Source organism: Balaenoptera ricei, chromosome 8 (genome assembly GCF_028023285.1).
Source record: "Balaenoptera ricei isolate mBalRic1 chromosome 8, mBalRic1.hap2, whole genome shotgun sequence".
NCBI lineage: Eukaryota > Metazoa > Chordata > Mammalia > Artiodactyla > Balaenopteridae > Balaenoptera > Balaenoptera ricei.
Genome location: NC_082646.1, coordinates 41,000,253 through 41,023,322, shown reverse-complemented (window position 1 = coordinate 41,023,322; position 23,070 = coordinate 41,000,253). Strand labels below are relative to the sequence as shown.

Below are 23,070 nucleotides of genomic sequence, written 5' to 3'. Positions count from 1 at the left end.
GAGGGCAGGAATCATGCCTTATTTAGCCTGGAAACCTTAGTACCTACCACCCTGCTGAGATTACATAGGGTACAATAAATGTTTGTAGTATGAATAGTAAATCAATAACCAAAACAATAAGCTTCTTTATATTTGGCATTTCCTGCTGGTTAGAAGCTCTGAGAAATTATTACTAAATATACTCAATTTGGTAGATAAAATCTTTCATTAAAAAAAAATCATCGGGGAAATGATAAAAGGGGTTCTTGTTCTTCCTGGTAAAACTTCTGAGAGCTATTGGTCAACGCCATATTTAACAAACAAGTCATGGCCAAATCAATTACCTTCAGGATTTATGAGACTGACTAGCTTTATGACTAGTCATTTTGAAGCCCTCTTTTAAACCAAGGGAACTCTAAAAATAAATGTTATGTAGATTGATGACTTTGAAGGGTTTAAGCTTTCAAAGTCTATTGAGTCTATGCTATTTTAATAACATTTACTATGTGGTGTTCAATATCTTTTTTAGTCATAATTGGAAAGTTTCCCTCCTATTTCAAAGTCTCTCAGGGTATTAGGAAAAAAATGTGTTTTTAAGACTAGAGCAAAGAAGCCTAGCTTTTAATACAGAATGAATTCCTCCAAATTCAACCTAAGAAAATGACCTAAATAATATATTCTTATAAAATTCCAAAGGTTTCTCCGAAGAAATGCAAATGCAAGTGCAGTGTAATTTTAGAACTAATCTGGAAAAAAGTGGCAGTGTGAGAACAATCCTCCCACATAACTCCCCACCCACAAAAAAGGCAGAGATATTTCTTACAAATGACATCTGTCGAAACAGAATTATACTTATTAAAAAAAATTACAAAAGTAGGATGGATTAAATATTCCTATCTAACCTTATAAGCAACTGGTCTGCTCTGAAAAACATTTTATCCAGGATAGAATATGAACTACAAAACTGAAGTACCTCTCAACTGAATCTGAAATATATTCAAAGATACACCAACATAAGAGGGGAAGCAATGGCATCAGGGTCAGGTAGAGGAGAACTAAATGAAAGGAACATGGTAGTAAAATCATTTCGACATATCCATATGGAAAATACTGAAGGTGGTCTGTCAGGGTTCTAAGAACAACTAAAAGGCAAAGACAGTGAAATAAAAAAGCACCTGAATGAGGAAATGAATGAAAAGTATCTCCAGAGACCACAAAAAGACTTTCTTTCTTCTCCTTCTCAAAGCGAGTGGTCATTTCTTCCTGAGATGCCTCTTCATCTTCCCTTTCTTCTTGAAGCCTTTTCATTCTTTCCATTAAGGCCTCTAGCTCACTTAGAGAATCGACGATCTGGAGCCAGAGAAGATAATATTGGGTGTTATTAATATTAAAAGTTGTTCCAGTCAGTGTCTCCATCTCCCAATGTCACCTTATGCATAGTGGCACTAGCAGAGTTATTAAGTTCCTAAGTGGGTTTTCCAGGAACTCCAAAGAAAATCATATGACAAAATCAAACATTTTCAGAAGTGTAGTGTTTTTGCTTCAGCTATAAATACAGAAAGGTTATATGAATGGATTTATTTAATCTAGAATTCTAGAATTTGGTATATGTTAAATTACATTATCACTTGTTTTGAAAATTGAGGCAGCCTTATGATTTGTAATATGATTTGTAATCTATTTGCTTTAAAAGTTTCCTTAAGACAATTCAGAACTTCAGGTACAGGTTAAATTTTTACAGTAATAAAAATTATATGAAATATTTCAAGTACATAATATCCTGTTTAATCAGATAAATTCTCTAGATATTTTTAACGTAGCAAGTTAAAAGGCAAAGTAGTAAAGAAAACAGTTAAGAAAACTAACCCCAAAGTTGCTGCCTGTTAGAGATGCATTCTCTATGTTGTTGTCATTAGCGAGATCACACACACAGAAATTGTTGACTGATATTAGCCTGAATCCATTGGAGATTTCTGGATCTCTTTCTGGATTGATGCCACTACCAAAAACAAAGCTTGCCAAAGCATGATAATGTGCCAGTAGGACCACAGCATGTACCAGTTCGGGCAGAGACCAATTATTTTCTCCAGTTTTGACAAGTTTCTGAAATGAGAAAGCAAATCAGAGTAAAAGTGAAAATCATAGAATGCTACAAAGCAATTTTAGAAAGTATGGAAAATCTATAAAATTTCACATGTCCATTTATAATACTTAAAATTCCCTTTAAAAATGTTCCATATATTAAAGATACAGCTTTGCTCAAACAATGTTACATTAAACCTATCAAACCTAACAGCAGAAGTACATCGTGGCTTCTCTGAAATTCCTTATATATACAATGCAACTTCTGCTTCCAAAGCACTTTTACATATTATGCTATTTCAATAAGGTATTTTAGAGAATCCAAGAACACTGAAGCTACTTTAAGTAGGGAAGGGACTTTAAAGATTCTCTAGCAAAATCATTCATTTTAAGGTTTTGAGGTAGAGACGCTACCTTAAAAATCACATAAACATTTACTCAGTAAGTTAACTTTTAGTTATCTTCTCTGACGGAGGAAGAACCTATAGCAGATGAGAGAAACTGTAGAATACTAGCTCACATTTGAAAGGACATAAAGAATATCAAAGCACTTTTTTATATGCTATTTTACTGGCTCCTCCAGGTGAATGATGGAATCATAAGTGAAGCCATTAAAAGTAGTAATCCCTCCAATACCAATTCCAGCTGTTAATCCGTCAGGGATCCTCTCCCATCCATCTCTGTCTATCTGTCTGTCTGTCTCTTTCTCAGCGCGTGTGGATGCGTGGGGATATGTCCTGCTGTGCCTTCACCCCCCCCCACACACCCCCACAAATGTAAAACTTTCATTTGTTTCACTTCACAGCTAAAACCCAAAACCAAAAAACTGCTTTTGCCTTACTCCCCATTATTTAACTATATACAAATTTAATATATTACCAAAAGATCAGGGGAAAAAAAGGGAAAATCAATCATATTCTACCACTTTAATGTAACTTTTACATATCTTCTTTTATTTTCATAAGTAGTAGTATATAATCCGAGTATACCTACATTTTTCTCTGCTTTTCAAACTTTTTGAAAAGTGCGATGTTCATGAAGCATGGGCTATATTGTAGCCCAGAACTACATCTCCATTCCCTTACATGTTCAAATTGCTATAACTTTGTTCATATTTTTGTAAACAATCCCTAATAGATAATAAAAGTCTGAGAGTACGCATACTGACAAAAGCTAAGTTTGGTTTAACTGGGCAAACAACTAACAAAACGAGGAAAAAACAAAACCAAACAAAACCAAACCAAGGACATTTCTATGCATTAGAAGCAGGGATTTTAAATACCTAAGGCTTCTACTGATAATGATTTAGATGATGACTCCTACTTATTGAATAGTGAACAAGTGCCAAGGACAGTGCTAAGCATAATATACAACAACCTCACCCCGGAGGCCTTTCACAGACACTCCTTTTGAAGGGCAAATGCTCCAGTCAATCACAGTTCTCTTTTTTTATCTAAGTTCTAGTTTCTAGAGGCATGTACGCATACACACACCAGTTGGCAAATCATTTTTATTTGCAAAACCATTTTTTCAAAATCTTAAAATTATGAAATGTTAGAACTAGAAAAGAGTTTAGAACTCATTTAACCTAGGCCCCTCATTTTATAGAAGGGTGAACTACCCAGGCCCACAGAAGTTAACTTACTAAAGGTCACAAACTTGTGGGTAACAGAGTTAAGAGACTAGAACCCAGGTATCTTATCCTGCTAGTGTATTTTCTTTGTTCTACCTACTGCTTGAAAATAGGAATCAACTTTTCTTATAGCTACTCGCTAAAGCGCTAGTACAAGCTAATTACTGATTACTTGAAGAGAAATATTCATTTACATTTAAATTAAACCCACTGACTTTCTAAATTTATCTTTCCTACACATATTAATACACTATTTTTTTATTTTTCAAGTTCCTAATATGCAAGTATTTAAAATTAAGTCTTAGGTAAAATACTTAACTAAAAAATTAACTCTTAGTGAGAATCGTTAGTAAACTATTTTTTTTCCCCAAAAGAAACACTCGGTACCTGAATGTGCTCTTTTGTGATCAGCCAGGGTCGGTGTGCTAACAGCTTGTTTATTTCATTAAGATTTTTCAGTCTTTGTGGTACATATTCCAAACCATTCAACCACTCAGCAATACCTCCTGTCTTTAAAAATTCATCCACATGCATGTTTATTAAGTAAGAACACTGATGTCTAGCTGCAGCCTAAAACACAAAGAAAAAAGTTAGTGGATAAAATAGTCATGGTATGGTCTTATTCTACTATTACTAAGCCAATCACTGAGATAGAGTTAATTTTTATAGCTAATAATTCTTTTCTTACAGAATCCTCTTCCTAAAACTTTCATCACAATGCTGTCATAGATTCTTGAATCAATATATAAAGCTGATACTTTATATAAGCAAATGTCACAAGAAGCCAATTACTTCCCATCCAGAAGTGGTACGGGTCAACCTAGAACCCATTTTCTATTTATGTTAAGGAAATACATGTTCATTTCATTATGGTAAATGATATCAACTGTATTCTACTTAAAACACAACAAAATCTCATTAACTTGTACTGTACCAATTCAGAATGTATGCTAATTTGAGTATTTCTCATACTCCCTTTGAGGTAACTGTGAATCAGCCTTATCTGTGCCCATCCTCCTATCGAGATGAAACTGAAGCTCACTGAACCTTTGTTTCATTTGCAAGCCAGAATCAGCCTTGATAAATTGGTAAATCCATGCAAAACAGCCTTTTCACCTCTCATTTCCTCAGGGCTGCTTCTCAATTAAACAGTATTGTTTTATTCTATTTTCTACATCTTATTTCTCTCTTCATTGGTGACCATTCTAGGTTGGCTTTTGGCCTCACTGTCATCAAAACCTTAAGCTGAGTAATCTTTGTCAAGTTCATCATTTAACAAAACACAGGATGCAGCCCTTTTTTGTTGTTTAAGACTTCAGTGAGAGCATAAACAAATTAAACTGGATAAAAACGAACTCTTGGCTGGCTCTGCTCACTCTGCCAGCTCAGCAGTTCCACTAACCTCTCCAAATATATAGCACTTGCATCTTGTCTTCTTCTTCTTTTCTCCAGCAACAGTCCAACTGTAGCACTGCTTCTACCCTTCTTACTCCTGCTACCTATCATCCCAATTTATAATTCTCCCCACCCCCCCAAACATTAACTAGCTAACTAGTTTGTACCAAGTATTAAACTTAGAAGTATTAGAGTTCACTGAAGAATTCTTCTCTTATCCAGAGCCTCCTTTGGTGCTGGCTAATACTTTCCTCTTATTTAGCCAAATTAGTGATGTTCATCTTGTAAAGAATGATTAAAATGGCACGAACAACCTGTTTTATATATTAATAATAAAAGAAAGCTCTCAGGAGCAAAAACAAAACTTGTGGGCTACTAGAGATATTACTTTGGACCCTACAAGCATCTTTAATCATAAGAGATTAAACATGGAAAATGACTTTACTAATAATTAAATGAGAAACATTCAGTACATTAAGTGGCTTAAAGCATTCAAAATGTATCCAATGGACTTGGGATCCAAAAGCCCACAGGCTTTTTCAGTTCTTATTTCTACCTAATTATACTTAGCTGTGCACACACATATAATACTAGGAGGGAGAGGGACCAAGTAAGGATGATGTCACGTGAACACAGCGCACCATGATGGCGATGTAGTGCCGGTGCGGTAGAGGAAGGGGGCCGTCCATGCGCAGCATGTAGAACTGGCTCCTCAGGAAGGACTCCAGGTACTGCGTGTGCAGACTCATGACCTGGGTGATGTTGTCCAGGCGACCGGATGTAGAGTATTCTTCCACAAGAAAGTTAGTACGTTCATCCACTGTGTTGGCTTGGGCAACCTTCCAATCAAGAAACAAAACAACAGCATGATTTTTGTAAACACACCCTTGGTTTACATACCTTATGCCACGACTGGAGCAATGAATGTTCTTTTTATATGAACAGACACTGAAATTAGGTAGTTGCTCATATTAGAAACAGAAATGAAAAAGAAAGCCCATGCATTTTTGGCTCTGGGACCACAATTTATTAAACAACAAATGTCAAATTATCAAACATTATACACACAGCTATGAAATTGGAGAAAAGAAGCTCCCATCTGCTTTGCCAGGCACATAAGGCAAAATTGGGGAGGCAAAAGCACTGGCATCTGATTACATATATTTACAATTTTATCTCAATAGCTTATGGAGATACTTAATCATTAATCACTATATCTGAAGACAAGTATTTTCAGACTGATCCTTTGCTTGTTTTCATTATTCAACATAAAAAAACCTTTCTGCAGTCTTTTTAGGGACAAAGAAAAATATGATAATTTGTAGGAAAGTGTTAATTGAAAAATTAATAAGGACACTAGAATTCCTATTTTGAGCCTATCATATTAATTACTAAAAACAAGGTAAATTACTACAATGAACATGCTGCATTGGAGAGAATCAAAAGAGCTTTCTCAAAAATAGATTATTTACATATAGCTTTATAAACAGTGACAGCTCGGGCGTGATACCAAGAATTGGCTACGAAGGTGTTAAGAGCGTATTAGCACCTCTTAGAAGGACCCTGCTCTGTGGGAATTAATGGACATCAGATGTGTATTTCTCAGATTGGTTCATTATTTATTGGTATTTTAGAATTAGAGTTCTAGACCTAAGAAGAATGTGTCCCTTATTTTAGATAAGGAAACAGACTCAAGATTAAATTCAACTCATACAGCTATTTAATAGCAGAGACTGGTCTAAAATCTAATCTAAAGTCCAGACTCATGGTCTTTCCAAAGATCCACACTGCTCTTAAGAAATTCTGTTTACTTTTCAGGGCTGGCTTCACAGTCTCTTCTGAAAATAAGTACAAATTATACATAGACACTACTGACTGAGGAAAATTTAATCCCAAAGGAAATGTAATGTTTAAAAAGTGTAAATTGTGAGGAAATGTTAATTACAATGGTGTAAAAAAGAGGCAATTCCACTTTGGATCATTATAAAACCAAATATATTTCCATTTGCCCATTTCCTCCCATTTTGTCAACTACAGGGAACCAAGATGATAAAAATATGATAGGATCAAGATAAACTACATATAATTAGGGACAGAATATTTGTTGTTTTTGTTTTGTTTTCCAGCAGCAGATTCTTCTGTTTAACTGATGCCTAAAATACATTAATAGATTCACATGATGCAACAGAGCCTGAAAACAGCAGCTGCTTCTGCAAACCAGATTGTCTTCAAATACATACTGTGTAAATGGCTGTGTTTCAGGAAGTCTTTATATATATATGAGGCAATCACTCCGCTAAGAGCAGCCCTGTGTTCTATGAGGGAAATAGGACAAGCACAGCAGTTTCTCTAATGCATGGTCACCACCTAGATCAGCCACAGTCACTGAGCTCCTGAAACATTACTGTTAACTTTGGAGTTTCATGTAAATGGTAAGGTCACTAAAAAGGCAAATGAACATGATGGAATTGCTGACTCTGGCAATGGCCTGGCATGTATTATTATTCAAATTCTACTCATCCCTTCTTTTAAGCGTTGCCTGAAACATAATAGGTACTCTATAAATAGGTGTTGACTAATTTCTGAACAATAAAGGAATAATGCTGGTGCTTTAAGATAAATGATATCTTTGCAGCCAATAGTAAATCAGTATATATAACCATAGTTAATATGAATTAATAACTCCTTGAAGCAGAGAAAAACTCATTTAGTGGTCCTTAAACTTTTCTTAGCCCAAGTATAACTTAGCGGCATCTAGGAATCTACAGGTCCTAAACATTGCTGTGATCTTTCATAGAGATATATACCCATTAAATAGGTACACAAATCTTGTATTGATTATAATCTCCTTTGTGTCATTTTACATCCTTTCTTTCAACATTTACCATCTTAACTTCCCACCCTCATCAAAAGTGCAGCTTGGAGTGGAGATTCTGTGACATTTTGTCCCACCAGAGACTTAGAACCAAATGAAAAGATTGACTGCTAGTGATATAATATCATGTTTTCTTCAACAGGTTTAGTTGGGAAACGCACTTTTTCATTTCAAAATGTCTTTTCTTAACATTTATGTAATCTACAATCACCATGAAACACTAGCCATTTTAAAACCTTAAACCTTCAAAATAATATTGTTTTGTTATTGTTAGCAGCTTTGTTCAGAAAAGTTATATTTGAAATCAAATATGGTAAAATTTATATTATTCTAACCTTGCAGTACTACCTAACTCCAAAATAAGAAGGCAGATTATTACACACACAGTCTTTTAAGTGAAGTTGAAAAGAAAATACCTCTGTGGTTTTCTGACATATAAATAAGAAATAAGAGCAAAACACATGTTTACTTCCATATTAAAAAAATGGAGATATTCTTTGACATAATTAAGCTTTTTTTTAAAATCACACTTTATGTATATTAAGACAGATCAACTTACTTCCTTCTCTGGAATAAAGGCACTTGGTCCTCTTGTCAAGGGTTGAGATACTCTGATTCTTTTATCCTGTTTTTAAAAGAAAAGTTTTACGTATTAATGATGACTTTCTATGAAAAGTTAAAAGTTAAATTGACTGCTAAGGTACTAAAATAAATGGAATAAATAAATAGAATTATGTAAAATCAGAGTAAGTGTTAGGTCTTGGTTCCCCCCCCCCATTGCAAAACACAAACAACAACAACAAAAACCCCATATGGCCATTGTATGAACAAGATAATGGGACAGACAAGCTCTTACCACAGTGCTGGGTACCCAGTAGGCTCCCCAAATGTCATTTCCCTCAGTCACACTCTACAGCACCATAGATTTTTTTAGCCCATATTTGACGTGACTGAAACCATCAACCTCCATAATAATCATATCTAATAGTATACTAGTACACTGTTAGACCTCAATTTGAAAGCTAAAGGAAAGGTTAAATTTTAAGAGGATTACATACAACTACCCAAAGCAATGATCTGACTTGTGTTCTTCTTTCTGAATAAAATAGGAATAAGCATATTTAATATAAAGTTTTGAAGCTTTAAGTAGGAAAATGGTAAACCTTGGAGAAGCAGAGGTTAATTTAATCTAAGAAATGGAGACTATAGCAATGCTTATTGTTCCACTGCTATTCTATTTAGTACTAACAACTGCTAGATTGCCAGAGGTAGGTCTGAGTGTTTATTTTTTTAAGTTTTTAATTTTTTTGTTAAATTGTTTTGGTGTCCCCATTCAAGTACAATTATCTCTAAGTCAGGAAAATCCGATCAGGGACTAACTTCCTTCTCCGTAGGCATGATGAAGAACTCTCAGGCTTTGAAATCCTTTTTAACCAGGAGAAGAGACAGGAGGAATGGCCACTTAATTTTCTATAATAAAAGTGACAGCCTAAGGTTCTGAAATAGAAGCCCTCCAAAGTCATTACATAAAAATAGGGACTATGCCATGGTTATAAATATTATAAAGACTGGGAAACTGAAGAACATGGGAACAGATGTCTGCTGGAAAGGAGTGTTAATATTAGGCTTGCCACCAAGCCCTCCTCAGGGAACTGCTAAAATGAGGAAGCAGCTCTAGGTGGTTCCTATCTGAGGATGGCAATAACTATTTCACATGACCTTGTGTCCTGGCCACAGCCAACTAGACCAATCAACACAGAAGCTGATCTGCAGCCCACGAGTGCCTTGATGAAAAAAGTTCTACCCAGAGAGAGTTGAGGGTAATTGGCTGGACCAGTAAGATTCTAGAGTACTAGAGTTATAGGAAAGTAATGTAATCTGACAGAGAAGAGACACAAAATAGCTCTCAGAGGCAGAGGCAAAGAGAAAACAATGAAGCAGCAGCAGAGTGGCATCAACAGATACCAGCCTCTATGGGAACACCACTAGAGTTTCTACAGATTCACAAGAGAAAGTAAAGCCTAATCATCTCTTCTTTCTCTCCCTTCCTCCTCCCTCTTTTTTCTCCACAAGGTAACCTGAATTTTTTTTGTTCCTTACAATCCAAGAGCCTACCAAACACAAAACAGTTATTTAAATCCCTTACTTCATCAGGAAGCAGTCAGACATTCAACAATTCTTTGAGAACCTAATCAGATACTGTGATAGACTGAAGACATAGGTCAAGCAAAACAGATATGGTCCCTGCCCTCGGGAGCTTGGCACACAGTCTTCAACAATTTCAGGGTTGTACTGAAATAAATATAGTAAATAATGATCATCTCAAACTGCTAATGTTTCAGAAAGAAGTAGGCATCTAGGTTATATTTGTGAAGCGATGACAAATAGATCTCTATCTACTGGTGAAGTACATTAGAGGATTCCATGTAAAAAGGAATAATTTAGAATTTCTAATATTGGTATTTCTTGTCTGCATCAACTATCATCTAGATTTACCTGGAAAAATAATTTAAAAGAAAATAACAGATTTCTTCCCTTTGCTAGCCTTAGTAAATTATAGAAAATAAAATTTCTAATACTCTCTATATAGTATAGCCTAATGCGCTAGTATGTGAAAAGCAATTTCCTTGACAGTTGATCATTTCAAATAAACAAAGCAGTCAGAGCAACTGATTGTGAGGACAAATCACAGGTTTGAGGGGAAAAATACCAATAGGGAGATAAGTGGAAGCTTTTATTAGGTGCATAAAAAAATACATAAAATTCAGAGAAAATATAGGGAGAGAAAAATAAACTAAAAGTGTACAAAGGGACTTTGGAGAAAGAATGATTTATTACTAATATGATTTATTTATAAAAATCATTACTTGATATATGTATCAACTGAATTTACCTTTAAATGTCTGAAATAGTTATTTTGTCTACAAAAATATTTTCTGGAATAGCAGAGAATTAAATCTGAAATACAGTTTCATCACAAATGGAACTACACACTACTGCACTTAAAAGAATATAACATCTATTAATTTTAAACAGTTGATAAGAAGCAACTGACACGATTTCATTTGTGTCAACATTCATTTGTTCATTTATTCAGCAAGTATTCACTGAGCATTCACAATGTGCTAGGCACAGTGGGGACACAAAAAAGGAGTAGACCGGCAAAAATGCATTAACTGTATCATATGATATAGCCCATAGCAGATGCATATACAAAGTGATATGGGAAGACATCATTTTATTAATTATCATTTACTTAGTCATTTTCCATTAAAGTTATGTACAGTTTTCACTATTATAAATAATGCTATGATGAATAGCTTTGTATAAAGAGACTTGGGGGCACATTTTGTGGTATTTAAGATGATTTCTTTAGGAAGATTCCCAGATGTGGATTCACTAGGGTTTAGGTTATAAATCTTTATAAAGTTCTTGTTGCATACTACCAATATGCTAACGGAAATGTTTTACCAATTCTATTTTCATCAGCTGAGAAAATGTTCTTAACCCACTAACTTCAGAAGTGAAAAACAGCCTTCAAAAATGTGTTTGAAACTTTTAATTGTATACATATTTGAGGTAAAATTCCTTAAGCAGAGTTGTGATCAGATCTGTGTGTTTAATAATACAGTTCTGGGAGTGATGTGGTCCCTGGGCCAGAGACAAAAAAACAAAAACAAACAAAAAACAAAAAAACTACAAAATAACATCCTAAAACAAAAAACAAAACAAAACAAAACCCCAGCTGGGAAGCTAGTGCAATAGCCCAGGGGAGAGATGATGTGGCCTCATCTAAGAGAGCTATTTATACACTGAAGAGAAGGGAAAACTAACATTTTAAAGTTATACCAGCATGTATCCTTCTTCAGTTATATTTTTAAAATGGAGTCACTATTGAAAGGATCAGCCGACTTCCAGCTTCTGTAAAAGAAGCATATTTTCTGGTGAGGACTCTACTATTGTCTCGGTTGACTGTTTTGTATATATATATATTTTAAATAAATTTATTTATTTATTTATTTTTAGCTGTGTTGGGTCTTTGTTTCTGTGCGAGGGCTTTCTCTAGTTGCGGCAAGCAGGGGCCACTCTTCATCGCGGTGCGTGGACCTCTCACTGTCGCGGTCTCTCTTGTTGCGGAGCACAGGCTCCAGACGCGCAGGCTCAGTAGTTGTGGCTCACGGGCCCAGTTGCTCCGCGGCATGTGGGATCCTCCCAGATCAGGGCTCGAACCCGTGTCCCCTGCATTGGCAGGCAGATTCTCAACCACTGCGCCACCAGGGAAGCCCGACTGTTTTGTATATTTATATGAAGGTGAAAAAAAAATTTTTTTAATGATCAAGGCAGCTTGTGAATTCTACTTAAAACTCATTTTCCTGAAAGTTTATTCCCCACCTACTTTCTATTTCTGTATGTTTTTAAAGTTGATAAAATAAAACACAAAAGAAATAGGATAGCACCATATCCAAAAGATTCCCTTTACAACCATAAGCTGGAGTTCTGGTCCCCTGTAATATCTTGTAATACCTTTCCTCAGCTTTTATTTCAAATCCAAAATGCCCAAGAACTGGGTTCCTACTTTATTCATGCCCTGATTCACTTTTCTGAAGTCTCCAGACCTGTGTTGCCTTATATGGCAGCCATCAGCCACATGTGACTACATTTAAATTAATTAAAATTAAATAAAGTTCAAAATCCAGTGGCTTAATCACGCTGGTCACATTTCAAGTGCCCAGCAGCCACATGTGGCTCTGGCTCCTACCGTACAGGCCTGTGCAGGCATCTCCATCACAGAAGGTTCCACCATCGCAGAAATGCTGCTCGAGACTACATCTGATTTTCTTTTAATCACATCTTCAGGCATTTCAATGCCTTTTTGAAATGTTAAATGACTGCTCTGCAGAGTTATTGGTCTGACGGTCACACCTACTGAATCCCATAACCAAGCATCTTAATGTAATTGCAGAAATCCTCTCAACCGAACTGAGAGTGAATCCAGACAGAAACAATTCAGGAAAAGAAAAAAAAACAAAATCAGCCAGTTCTGAGAATCTTTGTCTCAATGTCTGCACATATTACAGTCTGCAAAAAATATCAAGGACTTTTTTTTTTTCTTTTTTCCCCTTTTAAGAAATTACGGTAGAAAAACACATAACATGAGCTCTACCCTCCTAACAAGCTAAGTGCACAGTACAGTACTGAAAACAGATGTCCAGGACTTTGTCATCTGGCATAACTGAAACTTTACACCCACTGAACAACAGCTGCCCACACTCTTCAGATCCCAGCTGAGATGCGACCCCTGCAATCACCGGCCTTCTCACCTCCATGGACAATTCACATCTGCTTCTTGCTAGGCAACTCTCCCCTAGCTCAGCTTTCCTAGCACTGAGCCATCAAATCCGCTGACTTCTTTGAACACTTCTACACTCTTCCTAGACATTCCTTGCATTTCCTTCATTGACGTTCATTCTCTCAAGTGAGTGTTCTCGTCCATAGCTTCCATCTTCTTGATACAGACAAAACTCTACTGAACTGTTGAGCTTCACTATATTGGGGGGAGGAGGGTGGAGCAGATTAAGGAGAGAGAAGGGCATGTGATGTGAAAAACAAGCAAGCCCTGCGACTGACTGCTGTATCTTTGCTATTGAGCTCAGAGCTAGCTCTGCTCTGCCCTTCTGTCTGGCTTTGGGGCATTTCGAACAGCTGGGGCATTTTGGAACCTTAAACTCAACATGTTTTAAACTAATCTCCTACCCTAAACAGGTTGTTCCTCACTTTCCTCTGTAAGTTACAAATCACCACACAACACCAGTAACCCTGGCTCCGATTTACAGAGTTATCTTTGACTCTTCATCCTAGGACTCTGCATTCAAACAGCTGCTAAATCCGATAATTCCCTCTTCCCAACAAAATCTTTCAGTTACCCTTTCCCCAGCTCCATCTCAACCATAAGAGTGTCTCTCATGCTGAGAAATATTTTCCCCTCACAGCTGAGAATCATGTCAATTCCAGGCCCTTGCTTTTGAGGAGATAACAGATAAAAGTGTAAAAAAACACACAAAGTACAAGACAAAATAATATCTCATTTTAAAAATTTTCTTCTATTTTCCCTAAAGCATAATAAAACACCCCAAACTGGAACAGCTGTAATATACTTTCTCAACAGATGCTACTCTTAATAGAAGAATTCCAGGGTTGTTCTATATTAGAAGTGAAAATAACCCACAGCTACACTAATTTTGAGGAATAATATTGCCGTGTTTTCCCCTCTTAAGTATAAAGCTAATATCTTATCCTGGGGAATATGTGACTTTGATCATATACTCATATACTAGTGAGTCTTACACAATGACCTTGAAATCATAAACCTTGTTTCATTTCTGTGAAAAAATAAAACCAAAAAACAAGTCCTGGATTTTTTTTTTTTTTTTTAATTAATTAATTTATTTTTTATTTTTGGCTGTGTTGGGTCTTCGTTTCTGTGCGAGGGCTTTCTCTAGTTGCGGCGAGCGGGGGCCACTCTTCATCGCGGTGCGCGGGCCTCTCACTGTCGCGGCCCCTCTTGTTGCGGAGCACAGGCTCCAGACGCGCAGGCTCAGCAGTTGTGGCTCACGGGCCTAGTCGCTCCGCGGCATGTGGGATCTTCCCAAACCAGGGCTCGAACCCGTGTCCCCTGCATTGGCAGGCAGATTCTCAACCACTGCACCACCAGGGAAGCCCCAGTCCTGGATTTTTTAAAAACTGTACTGTCCGTTACAGTATCCACTAGTCACATGTGGCTCTTTAAATTTAAGTTGATTAACATTAAATAGAAGTTAAAAACTAAGTGTCTTGATTGCAGTAGCCACATTTAAAGTGTATAATAGCTACATGTAGCTAGTGGGTACCAAGCTGGATTTTTCTATCATTGCCAAAAGTTCTATGGTACAGCATTGTTCCATAGCATTGATTAGTCTTGATTTCAGCTACTCGGATAATGCAAAGATACAAAATGGTTAAAAATTCAGGAATGAACATAAGCAGAATAAACAAGTATTAAGGTAACTTCATAGAAATAAAAAAAATTATTTGGATAGTAAGACTGGAAAACCAATAAAACCAACAAATTAACCACGATGGCAGAAAAGTTGGCAGATGGCCATTCTTCAGAGTCTTAATTTGATGACAACTTTCAAATCACTACCTTAAAAAGAAGAAAGGAAATTCTCTAAAATGTTGATGCATGTTAAAAATAAAAGGGGTATAAAATATTTAAGAAATTTTAAACAATAGTAAATTTAATTGTGATTTGTCTTCAAATATCTTAGACAGCAGTCACAGTATTTGCATACATTTTATTCCATAAAATCCTACAATTTCAATCAAGAGAAAAACTAGTTATAAAATAAGAACTGATACTTTTTAGGTATCAGTTCCATGTGTCCTAAGAGATTATTTTACAAGGGTTGTGATCTCAAGAATGCTACATAAGGAAAGTTTCTTTTTTCAGATGTGTTATTATAGCTGAAAGAAGTTATGCTTGAAATTCATCAGGTGAAATTATGCCTATTAAGTAATTATGTGCTGGAAAACAAAACACTAAAAGGATAAAGATGAATTATATTTAGAAAATTGCTTATTTTGACACTTAACTGCTAGGCAATTTACTAGATCACTTTATATAAATTAATCCCACTAGAAAGTTACGTGGATGTTAGGAATTCTTAAAATTATGAGACTTTAGAGGTAATCAGCAAATTACTTGCCCCTAAAAGGCCAACTGCTAAGGAGAATTAATTGCTGCATTTTAAGCTATTAAATATCTTTAAAATAAATTATTCAATTTAATTTTTATATTTCTCTTCTTTAGTTTATTTCATTAAAAATGGAAAAGCAAAAAACATACAAATTCTATCCATTAAAATGTAAAAGCTGCTTATGAATTTATATCTATGGGAGACAATAATATTGAGAGTAATGTGTATAATTAACTTTACATACAGACACTAAGAGGTTAAAAAAATGTGTTCAACATATAAAAAATTCTGGCAAAACAGAAATTTGACTCCACTTAACATACTAATCCCTCAATTTTTGAAGATTTTTAAAGGTATCCTTAGAAGATAATTTAATAGCTTCAACATTTTTTTAACATACTGTAATGACAAAATATCTTAAGTATAAAACACATGTCCCAAATACAAATTTTAATTGTGACTATAAGAAAGCTAACTGCAATTATCAATACAAACAGTAAATTACAGTTGTTGACTCTCCTTCTATTCTTTTTAGATGTTCCATTTTGGCAGAAACCACTGCAAAAAGGGCAGAGATGGGCAGGTGGCTCTATGCTATGAAATAATGCTGATGTCATCTTTTTATTCCTTAGCAGACAATCTCAGGAATAATGACTGGGTTTATAGAAATTGATGATATTACATATTTCAGAAGGAAAGGGCAAATGGAAAAGAACACAGAGATATTCTAAAAACTCTCCATTCCTAAATGAGAAAAGGACGGGTTTTAAATTAGATTAATTGTAATAGATTTTTAATTTTATAGTAAACTCAAATTTAAATGTCTGTCATTACCTGGAATATACATTACTTCCCACCATCCCAAAATGGCCTAAAAGACTGTTTAATAAAATTGTGACTTCTCCTACTCTAGGTTAAAATATGTATTGACCTTCAATATAATAAAGGTATGTATTATAATAACTAACTGAGATCTAAGGTCATTTAGTGAGAAAAGATTGGTAAGCAGAAAACAGCAATAGCATCAAGGGCAAGAATCTTGCAAATCACACAACATCTCTTCTATTCCTTGGAGCTAGAGTGGTATAGGGACCCCAAGAGCACCAGGAGCCCAGCCCCACATGTAGGGTGTGGCAGAAATTTGCAGACACTCTTAAGAGCACTTGAAATTCCCCTTCATAAGTGGGGAATCCTGTCTCCAAGATCCTGAGATTTCAGTTCCCCTTCTAACCAAGCTATTAAAACCAAGGCTACCAAGCCCTTTCTGCAACAGCTCCACCACTGGGTATAGTCACTTGAGGAACACTGCAAAGATCTTGTCACTAATAACATGAATTTCAGCCTTCTTCAACAACACATACTGAGTAAGATTTTTAACTTGAACTCTCAAAACATTTCCACTAAAAGTACTGCATTTATCAATTTCCCTACCTCCTCATCCCCCTACTAAGCTGTCAGGTGCTAGTGGGTTGGGACAGTACTTTGTTCATCTTGGAGTATTTCAACTTTAGTATGGTGTATGGTGTCAGGTAAACTTCAGGTCCATTTTTGAAAGTTTTACATAATGGCCATTTGAATAACAGCATCTCTTTTCAAAAAATGAGCTGCAGGAAATGAATTAAGCAACTCTCACTACAAAAACAAAAAACCTCGGTGTGCCATTTGGTAGGAAGAGTTAGATAAATTTTGTTTTACTAACTTGTGGGCCTAAAGATAAACAAACTCACCTACTGAGTACTCTGGAAACAGTAGCCATGAGTACTACTATTACTAGTAGAAATCAGCAGTAGCTGTTGTAGTAGATGCAATTAAGTACACAAAGATGAATGGACCTCATCCTAGCACTAAAAGAATTAAAAATTAATATCCATAGAGCAAAGTTTCTAAACTTTGAGTTTCTAAATGAGCTTCCCCTTGGCTAGTAACAAAATCCCTTAAATTTTACTCATTAGAACACATGGGTGACCCTGTTCAAAGTGCAGGTAAGTTTTCATATTTACACCCTGTCTATGAAATGGCAAACTTCTAAAAACAAAGGACCACAAGTACCCTCTACAACCACAGAGTGACACAAACCTACAAAGAAGAACAAATATGGGCCTAGGATAGCCTTTAAACTACACCATTAGCTAATCCTTTAAACTGAAAGTAAATTTAAAATCATGCTCAAGTCCAGTGCCATCCAGAGGCAAGTAGCAAAGAATACACCTCGTTTTCCACTTTCCATGTAATACCACAGAGTAGCGTAAATCAATTAAGTTAGGTTTACTTGTAAATTAAAAATTGGTATTTCTAACATGGCAGATCTTCTCTGTGTCCTGTGGAATTTAGATAGATTTGAACCAGCATTTCCTGAGGCTCTGCCCTCCTTTTTTATCTCTATTGAAATTCTACCCATTCTTCCTCTAAGACCCAGCTCAAATACCAACTCTTTTGGTCTTCTTCCACTCCCACCAACTCTCAAGCTCTTCTAGTAATTTAAATCTATTCTTCTTAAGATTCACAATTATATTTTGTTTCTCTCTTGTAGCTATTAACATATATCATTATCTTATCACTCCCTTCAGACCATAAGTAAGCTCCTAAAAGAGCAGGATCAATTTCTAACATGGTATCTATAGCATTACAGTACAGCAACATGAAAATAGTAAACGCTCATACATTTGTTGAATTGAACTGAGGAGACAGGAGTCTGGTACAGGCTCTTCCATCCCTTTTCTCTTCCTTCAGCAGGGAAGAGCATCCTGTGGACTCGAGGCAGTTCTCTGGACTCTTATTGAGAAATACCAATAAATTAAACTAATAACCACAGTCCTGGACATCAATCCACTACCTTCCTTGTACCCTCTGGGCTCCCTATGTGACAAATATTCACTTTTCTCCATTTGTTTATCTTTTTATGTTGTTAAAACAAGCAGGACCTGCAACTTCCTATAATTTGTACTACTTTCTTAAAAACCAGTAATAATATTGCATGCTGTGACACTGATCCTGAGCAACCAAGGGTCCCATAAAAACTCTTAAGTGTTAAGCACTTTCTTTAGAGATGCAGAATGACAAAATATACTTGTTGAACATGCTGTAAAATGTTGGGCTAAGGCCAAGAAAATGAGAAGAGAACTATGCCTTGTACCTGAGATAATGCAACTTCATAATAGCTACCTAACTCAATGCTTCCTTATTAACATACAGACAATATACTTTTCTACCACTAATTATAAGATCACTCCCCAGGTCCCACAAAAGTATTAAGAAGTGCTTTACTTCCATACAAACAATTTTTATTTATTTATTTATTTTTGGCTGCGCTGCAGGCTTGTGGGATCTTAGTTCACCAAGACCAGGGATCGAACCCAGGCCCCTGGCAGTGGAAGCGCAGAGTCCTAACCACTGCACCACCAGGGAATTCCCTCAAACAATTTTTAATATTCTGTAATGTGTAATAGTAAAACTTGCTTTTAATTTTAGAAAGCTTTACCTATTAAAATTATGTTCTAATTAGATTAAAAGAATAAAAATTGGGAGTTTTTGAAATTTAGACTCCTATTAGAGACAATTACAGTTACAGAACATTCTAATATTACTAAGTATATGGCTGAGAGTTACTAGTCTTTTGGAGAAACAAAAAATATGCTGTGAATGTAGTTACCTGGTATATGAAGGAAAAGTACAGTTTTAAGTCAAACATCTGTATTTAGTATCTACCACCCATGTTGTAACAAAATCAAAAGGCCTCTAGGTTATTCTAATGAAACAGAATGACAGGACAGTTTCCAGGTTTTTCAACACACAATGATTAACAAAATACAGGTCACTTGCTCAGCTTAGAGTAATCAGGGAAAAAAACATTAAATACAATTGATTTCTAGAGATTTTCAAAACAAGCATTTAGCCATTTGAAAAACCAGTACTTCTTTATACACTGAGTTGTCAAAAATAACAAGAACTCAGGCTCTCATTTAAATTGAGAAAGTACCTTTCACACAGCCTACCAGGAACACAACTGAGCAAATTAAAGTATGTTCAGTTTCACATCGAATTATATTAAACTTCAGTTTCAATACAATTGAAAAGAACAGAAGTTTGAAAGGAAAAATTGTGTTTTAATTTTTGCCTAGAATAGAAAATAGGATTTGTCTCATGAACTTCATCTCTTCATCTCTATTTTGTCAATCCCTAAATCTATAAACAGAGGACTACAAAACTGTGCTTTAATGTATACAGGTAAACTTAAAACCCGTTATAATTGGAATTAAAACCAGTTGCTATGCTCATGTAAGTAGATGGCTCACAAACTTTTTGATGTCAGAACCTCTTTATATTGTTAAAAATTATTGACCCCAAAAAGCTTTTGTTAATGTGAGTGATATCTATCAATAATTATTATATTAGAAATTAAATCAAAGAAAAAATTTAAATATTAATTCATTTAAAAATAAAAATAGAAGTAATAAACCCATTACATTTTAACACAAATGAATTTTTTTGAAACTACAGATTCCAAAACAAAACAAAACAAATTTACTAAGAAGAGTAGCATCATTATACGTTTGTGCAAATATCTGGCTTAAAGAGAACTGGATTCTTATATCCACTTCTGTATTCAATCTGTTTGTTGTACAACATGAAGAAAATCCAGCCTCACAGATACCACATTAAGACTTGACAAGTAGTAGCTTTTAAGTTTGTTGGAATGCAGAATCTGAAACCACATCAATAAACTTCTTACTCTGTTACATAAAAATCCATTGGTTTGAGATTGGTTCAAGATGGTGGAGTAGAAGGACGTGTGCTCACTCCCTCTTGCGAGAGCACCGTAATCACAACTAACTGCTGAACAATCATCGACAGGAAGACACTGGAACTCAAAAAAAAGATACCCTGCATCCAAAAACAAAGGAGAAGCCGCAATGAGACGGTAGGAGGGATGCAATCACAATAAAATCAAATCCCATAACTGCTGGGTGGGTGACTCACAAACTGGAGAACACTTATAGAACAGAAGTCCACCCACTGGAGTGAAGGTTCTGAGCTCCACATCAGGCTTCCCAACCTGGGGGTCTGGCAATGGAGGGAGGAATTCCTAGAGAATCAGACTTTGAAGGCTAGAGGGATTTGATTGCAGGACTTCGACAGGACTGGGGGAAACAGAGACTCCACTCTTGGATGGCACAAACAAAGTAGTGTGCGCATCGGGACCTGGGGGAAGGAGCAGTGACCCCGTAGGAGACTGAACCAGACCTACCTGCTAGTGGTGGAGGGTCTCCTGTGGAGGCGGGGGGTGGCTGTGGCTCACTGTGGGGACAAGGTCACTGGCAACAGAAGTTCTGGAAAGTGCTCCTTGGGGTGAGCCCTCCCAGAGTCCACCATTAGCCCCACCAAAGAAACAGGTAGGCTCCAGTGCTGAGTCGCCTCAGGCCAAACAACCAACAGGGAGGGAACCCAGCCCCACCCATCAACAGACAAGCAGATTAAAGTTTTACTGAGCTCTGCCCACCAGAGCAACACCCAGCTCTACCTACCACCAGTCCCTCCCATCAGGAAGTCTGCACAAGCCTCTTAGCTAGCCTCATGCACCAGAGGGCAGACAGCAGAAGCAAGAAGAACCACAATTCTGCAGCCTGTGGAAGGAAAACCACATTCACAGAAAGACAGACAAAATGAAAAGGCAGAGGACTTTGTACCAGATGAAGGAACAAGATAAAACCCGAGAAAAACAACTAAAAGAAGTGGAGATAGGCAAACTTCCAGGAAAAGAATTCAGAATAATGATAGTGAAGATGATCTAGGGCCTCAGAAAAAGAATGGAGGCAAAGATTAAGAAGATGCAAGAAATGTTTAACAAAAACCTAGATGAATTAAAGAACAAACACTTAGAAGAATTAAAGAACAAACAAACAGAGATGAACAATACAATAACTGAAATGAAAAATACACTAGAAGGAATCAGTAGCAGAATAACTGAGGCAGAAGAACAGATAAGTGACCTGGAAGACAGAATGGTGGAATTCACTGCCATGGAACAGAATAAAGAAAAAAGATGAAAAGAAATGAAGACAGCCTAAGAGACCTCTGGGACAACATTAAACACAACAACATTTGCATTATAGGGGTCCCAGAAGGAGAAGAGAGAGAGAAAGGACCCGAGAAAATATGTGAAGAGATTATAGTCGAAAACTTCCCTAACATGGGAAAGGAAATCGCCACCCAAGTCCAGGAAGCACAGAGTCCCAGGCAGGATAAACCCAAGAAGAAACATGCCGAGACACACAGAAATCAAATTGACAAAAATTAAAGACAAAGAAAAGTTACTGAAAGCAACAAGGGAAAAATGAAAAATAACATACAAGGGAACTCCCATAAGGTTAACAGCTGATTTCTCAGCAGAAACTCTACAAGCAAAAAGGGAGTGGCACTATATATTTAAAGTGATGAAAGGGAAGAACCTACAACTAAGATTACTCTACCTGGCAAGGATCTCATTCAGATTCAACGGAGAAATCAAAAGCTTTACAGACAAGCAAAAGCTAAAAGAATTCAGCATCACCAAACCAGCTCTACAACAAATGCTAAAGGAACTTCTCTAAGTGGGAAACACAAAAGAAGAAAAGGACCTACAAAAACAAACCCATAACAATTAAGAAAATGGTAATAGGAACATACATATCGATAATTACCTTAAACGTGAATGGATTAAATGTTCCAACCAAAAGCCACAGGCTCACTGAATGGATACAAAAACAAGACCGATATATATGCTGTCTACAAGAGACCCACTTCACACATAGGGACACATACAGACTGAAAGGGAGGGGATGGAAAAAGATAGTCCATGAAAATGGAAATCAAAAGAAAGCTGGAGTAGCAACAGTCATATTAGACAAAATAGACTTTAAAATACAGAATGTTACAAGAGACAAGGAAGGACACTACATAATGATCAAGGGATGAATCCAAGAAGAAGATATAACAATTATAAATATATATGCACCCAACATAGGAGTACCTCAATACATAAGGCAACTGCTAACAGCTATAAAAGGGAAAATCGACAGTAACACAATAATAGTGGGGGATTTTACACCTCACTTACACCAATGGACAGATCATCCAGACAGAAAATTAATATGGAAACACAAGCTTTAAATGACACAATAGACCAGATAGATTTAAATGATATTTATAGGACATTCCATCCAAAAACAGCAGATTACACTTTCTTCTCAAATGCACATGGAACATTCTCCAGGATAGATCCCATCTTGGGTCACAAATCAAGCCTAGGTAAATTTAAGAAAACTGAAATCATATCAAGCATCTTTTCCAAACACAACACTATGAGATTAGAAATAAATTACAGGGGAAAAAAC

General features: G+C 36.1%; 1 protein-coding gene across 1 annotated transcript in view; it reads right to left on the bottom strand.

The window, feature by feature from the left end:
* SESN3 (sestrin 3) overlaps positions 1-23,070 on the bottom strand; it is a 74,008-nt gene that overhangs the window by 17,955 nt on the left and 32,983 nt on the right. The window contains exons 2-6 of the mRNA XM_059930561.1: positions 8,524-8,589; positions 5,731-5,928; positions 4,082-4,264; positions 1,846-2,082; positions 1,155-1,329 (exon numbers count right to left, since the gene is read on the bottom strand). Of these exons, the coding sequence (XP_059786544.1) occupies positions 1,155-1,329; positions 1,846-2,082; positions 4,082-4,264; positions 5,731-5,928; positions 8,524-8,589 (859 nt within the window). The remainder of the gene's footprint in view (positions 1-1,154; positions 1,330-1,845; positions 2,083-4,081; positions 4,265-5,730; positions 5,929-8,523; positions 8,590-23,070) is intronic.